Below are 4,501 nucleotides of genomic sequence, written 5' to 3'. Positions count from 1 at the left end.
ATACCATTAGACAATTAATTCGACGTCAAATTCCTCTTGAGCGAAATTTTCTGTTTTAGAAGGCTTTGATATTTATTTAATAACATTCAAAGTATATAATTATAAAACTTCTATGGGAATAGCGATGAAAAACTACTTAGTTTCTGTAAGCTATAATTCATTTGGTTAAAACTTATCTATCAAAGTTTGAAGAACTTATATAACTATAAAATTGGGAATTGCGATACAAAATACCTTTTTTTTTCATAAACAAACATTAAAAAATCTTTAAAACCTCTAAAAACTTGAGCAACTGAGAGACTGACCTAAGCGGCTGCCTAGTTTGTCTATGCCAAAGGCTAACTCTCTCTTTCTTTCTTTCTTTCTTTCTTTCTTTCTTTCTTTCTTTCTTTCTTTCTTTCTCTCTCTCTCTGTATATATATATATATATATATATATATATATATATATATATATATATATATATATATATATATATATATATATATATATATATATATATATATATATATATATATATATATATATATAAAGAGAGATAAAAAAAGACGTTTTAAAACGTCTAAAACACTTATTACTACGTATTTTATACGCCCAAAACGCGCTTTTACGCTTAGGTAGCGACTAGCTAGCTAGTCGCTAGCTCGTTTACCACCGGGTTCTATACAGCGTTTGGTTTCCTCAGTTAAACACATTTTATCTATTTTGATCTAGCCATGGCCATTCATTTTTACTTCACCTTTATATGAGAATGCGACTATTCTTTTAATCGTTCACTTAAGTATAAAACTATTTTAAGCTTGATGTTTAAAACAGAGGTAAAATATTGATTCCAAGTTAACATTCACACTCTTAACTAACTTTCTTAAGCATACCTACAACACGTAAATCTGTTAGCAAACAGTATTTTCCCCCACTACTTTTCCGATTTGAAAAATTACGGCATATAGATGAGACATTTCATTAAATTTTTACTTTTCTTAGATGGTGCTATCAGCAATTTCTTTTTTAGTCCAATTTTAACTAACCCTCATGCGGTGGAACAGCTCTCTTGACTTTTCTTTGCAATTTTCGAAAATGCTATCACTCCAATCAACGCTTCCAGCTAAGAAACATTTGATAAATGCAACTTGGAAGTACAATACAGCTTGGAAATGCAATGCCACTGATTAATTTTCAATGAGTTTATTAAACTGAATGAAAAGTTGTAATGGTGTAAAGGTGAAATGAATATAAAAAATTATATATATATATATATATATAATTATATATATATATATATATATATATATATATATATATATATATATATATATATATATATATATATATATATATATATATATATATATATATATTTATATATTTATATATTTATATATATATATATATATAATATATATATATATACATTTTTATTTATATATGTATGTATGTATATGTGTATGTATGTATGCAGGGGTGGTGCCAGCGTATTTTGGTCTTCGTGACATCTAACTTCCAGACATAGAGCAAACTCCAAACATTTATATTTTTATACTCGAGTCAAATAAGGATGCTTTGAAAAATATTGTGGTGATTGGAGCCTGGGAACAAAAAAGCCCTAAATTTTTAGCCCCTCTCCCTGCCCTAAACGTGAGAGCAACTTTTAGCGTTTGAGCGTTAAAAAAATATGACCATTTAAAGTTTAAACCCCCCTCAGTTTGAGGGGGCTGCAAATTTATATGGTCATAATTTTTGAATGCTGAGAAATTATACTATGAAACTTAAAATTTCTTGATGAATATAAGTCTAGTTGAAAATAGTAGAAAAAATATATCATCAACTTGTTGCTCTCTTGTTTGGAGCAGGGAGAGCTAAAATATTAGGACTTTTTTATTCCTAGGCTCCAATCATCGCAAAAATCTAGATGACCAAAATACGCTGGCGCCACCCCTGGTGTTCGTTAACCCCAAAACATTTATATTCATAAAATGCTTAACTAATTGTACTCGTGATCTTATTTCTTGTTTTTAAATAAATTTGTTTTACGGCGCAAATAAAAAGATTTAACGGAATACTTTTTTAATGGAATACTTTAGGAAAATATTTCTTCAAAAGCCCAAGTAATAATAAATTAAAGTATTTGTAAATATATTTTTGAAACAAATTAGTTTACAGAGTTAAATGAAATCACAAAATCCTAGGGACTTTAATACATTTTAAATTAACAAGAACTAAGTAGGCTATAACTATTGCCTTAATTCTCTAAGTTTTGATTCTAAAATTTCCTTTTTATAACATTTCTTTTTAGGTTTTCTTTGTGCTCATTTATTATTGAAAATAAATTGAGTTTTCCTTTTTTTTTATGTTGAAATTTTAATATTTATTTCATCTTTACACCATTACAACTTTTCATTCAGTTTGATAAACTCATTGAAAATTAATCAGTGGCATTGCATTTCCAAGCTGTATTGTACTTCCAAGTTGCATTTATCAAATGTTTCTTAGCTGGAAGCGTTGATTGGAGTGATAGCATTTTAGAAAATTGCAAAGAAAAGTCAAGAGAGCTGTTCCACCGGATGAGGGTTAGTTAAAATTGGACTAAAAAAGAAATCGCTGATAGCACCATCTAAGAAAAGTAAAAATTTAATGAAATGTCTCATCTATATGCCGTAATTTTTCAAATCGGAAAAGTAGTGGGGGAAAATACAGTTTGCTAACAGATTTACGTGTTGTAGGTATGCTTAAGAAAGTTAGTTAAGAGTGTGAATGTTAACTTGGAATCAATATTTTACCTCTGTTTTAAACATCAAGCTTAAAATAGTTTTATACTTAAGTGAACGATTAAAAGAATAGTCGCATTCTCATATAAAGGTGAAGTAAAAATGAATAGCCATGGATAGGCCAAAATAGATAAAATGTGGTTAACTGAGGAAACCAAACGCTGTATAGAACCCAGTGGTAAATGAGCTAGCGACTAGCTAGCTAGTTGCTACTTCAGGGTAAGTGCGCGTTTTGGACGTATACAATACGTAGTAATAAGTGTTTTAGACGTTTTAAAACGTCTTGTGTCATCTGGCTATCTTTTTCCCACCGGGAAGCAAACGACGTTTTTCTTGAAGTTAAAAATAGCGCATAGAGCAGTTTCTACTTTTATTCTTTCGTAATAAAAAATACTTGTTTCATTAAAAAATACTTATCCAAACAGTTGTTACGAATAAAAACGATGAAAACCCTGTAATTCTAAATAACCTTTAAAAATAAAACTTTTTTCGGAAATGATGACAGTTAAATTTTTACCTTCATTCCATTATTACAAATTTATTTAGCCGCGAAACGGGAAGTACTTTAAACGTTTTTGACATAACTAAATATAATTCAAATTTATAAAGTTACATAAGGAGTTATACTTTATTTGCCTAAATATAAAAGAATTAAATAGTTATGTGGGTAGGCAAATTAGCAAGAATTCAAAGATTTGTAGCATACATGAAAAACTAAATTGTTCATAAATTTATAACTACTATAAAAAGAATTAACTATTACACTCTTTTATAAAAAATGTTTATAAAAATGACTTTTTTTAAATAAATTATAAGTTTTCTGAAATAAAGTTTTTAAATTGCATTTAAATAAACTATAATTTTTCATTAAAAAAATTGTATTTTTTTATAATAAAAAGCCATTAAAAAATCTACGATCTGTTTTATCACTCTTTTTTTTTTTGATTCTATTATATGTTTGTTGCAATACATTTTTGTGTGGTTTTATCATGTTTTATTATATGCTTTGTTGCAATAGTTTTTTGTGTGGCTTCCGCATGTTTTATTATATGCTTTGTTGCAATAGTTTTTTGTGTGGCTTCCGCATGTTTCCGCGTGTTTCCGCGTGTTTCCGCATGTTTCATTACTCTGCCACAAGTACGATAAAAATAAGAACAATAAAATTAAAAAACAAATAGCAATAAAAATAAATTTAACTCACTAACTAACCTTTAAAATAATTTAAAAAAGTGTCAAAAAGAAATAAAGAGCACCCGCTTCTGTAAAGCCCCCCCTCACCAAACCTTCTTCTTTTGAATGTGAATACCGTATATACAGTTAAGTGCAGTAAAAAAAAAAATAATAATAATTAAAGCCAAGAAATAGGCTCTAAAAAAATTTATCATAAAACTTAATACATTAACATTAAATTAATAACTTCATTATTATACTTGTTTCATGTTAAGCTCGTCCATTCTGTTTTGCAAAATATTCATTCTTGGACATTATTTTTCTCGGAATATTATTCAACTAAATGAAATAAATATTTTGGGGTTGAACCTTTGCGACTTTTTATATTTTTACTTCGAATGTATTTAATGAATCTTAAGTCAAAAACTTGGTTTTTAAAAGACTTAACGATAAAGCAATTAATGATAACATTAGTAATAGTGGACAACTTAGCAAATATTGCCGCAGCCGTGACCATTTGTGTTGGAATAACAATCTTTATTATTGTTAGAATTCCAATAACTGCA

At 27.8% G+C, this 4,501-nt stretch overlaps 1 protein-coding gene across 1 annotated transcript in view; it reads right to left on the bottom strand.

The window, feature by feature from the left end:
* Window positions 1-4,266: 4,266 nt before the first annotated feature.
* The window catches only part of LOC101235116 (opsin-3), a 1,018-nt gene continuing 783 nt past the window's right edge, over window positions 4,267-4,501 (bottom strand). Inside the window, 1 exon segment of the mRNA XM_065802627.1 lies at window positions 4,267-4,501. This exon segment is cut by the window's right edge and continues 43 nt beyond it. Within this exon segment, the coding sequence (XP_065658699.1) occupies window positions 4,267-4,501 (235 nt within the window).

The sequence above is a fragment of the Hydra vulgaris genome, chromosome 08, assembly GCF_038396675.1.
Source record: "Hydra vulgaris chromosome 08, alternate assembly HydraT2T_AEP".
NCBI lineage: Eukaryota > Metazoa > Cnidaria > Hydrozoa > Anthoathecata > Hydridae > Hydra > Hydra vulgaris.
This window is presented reverse-complemented; position numbering and strand designations above follow the sequence as displayed.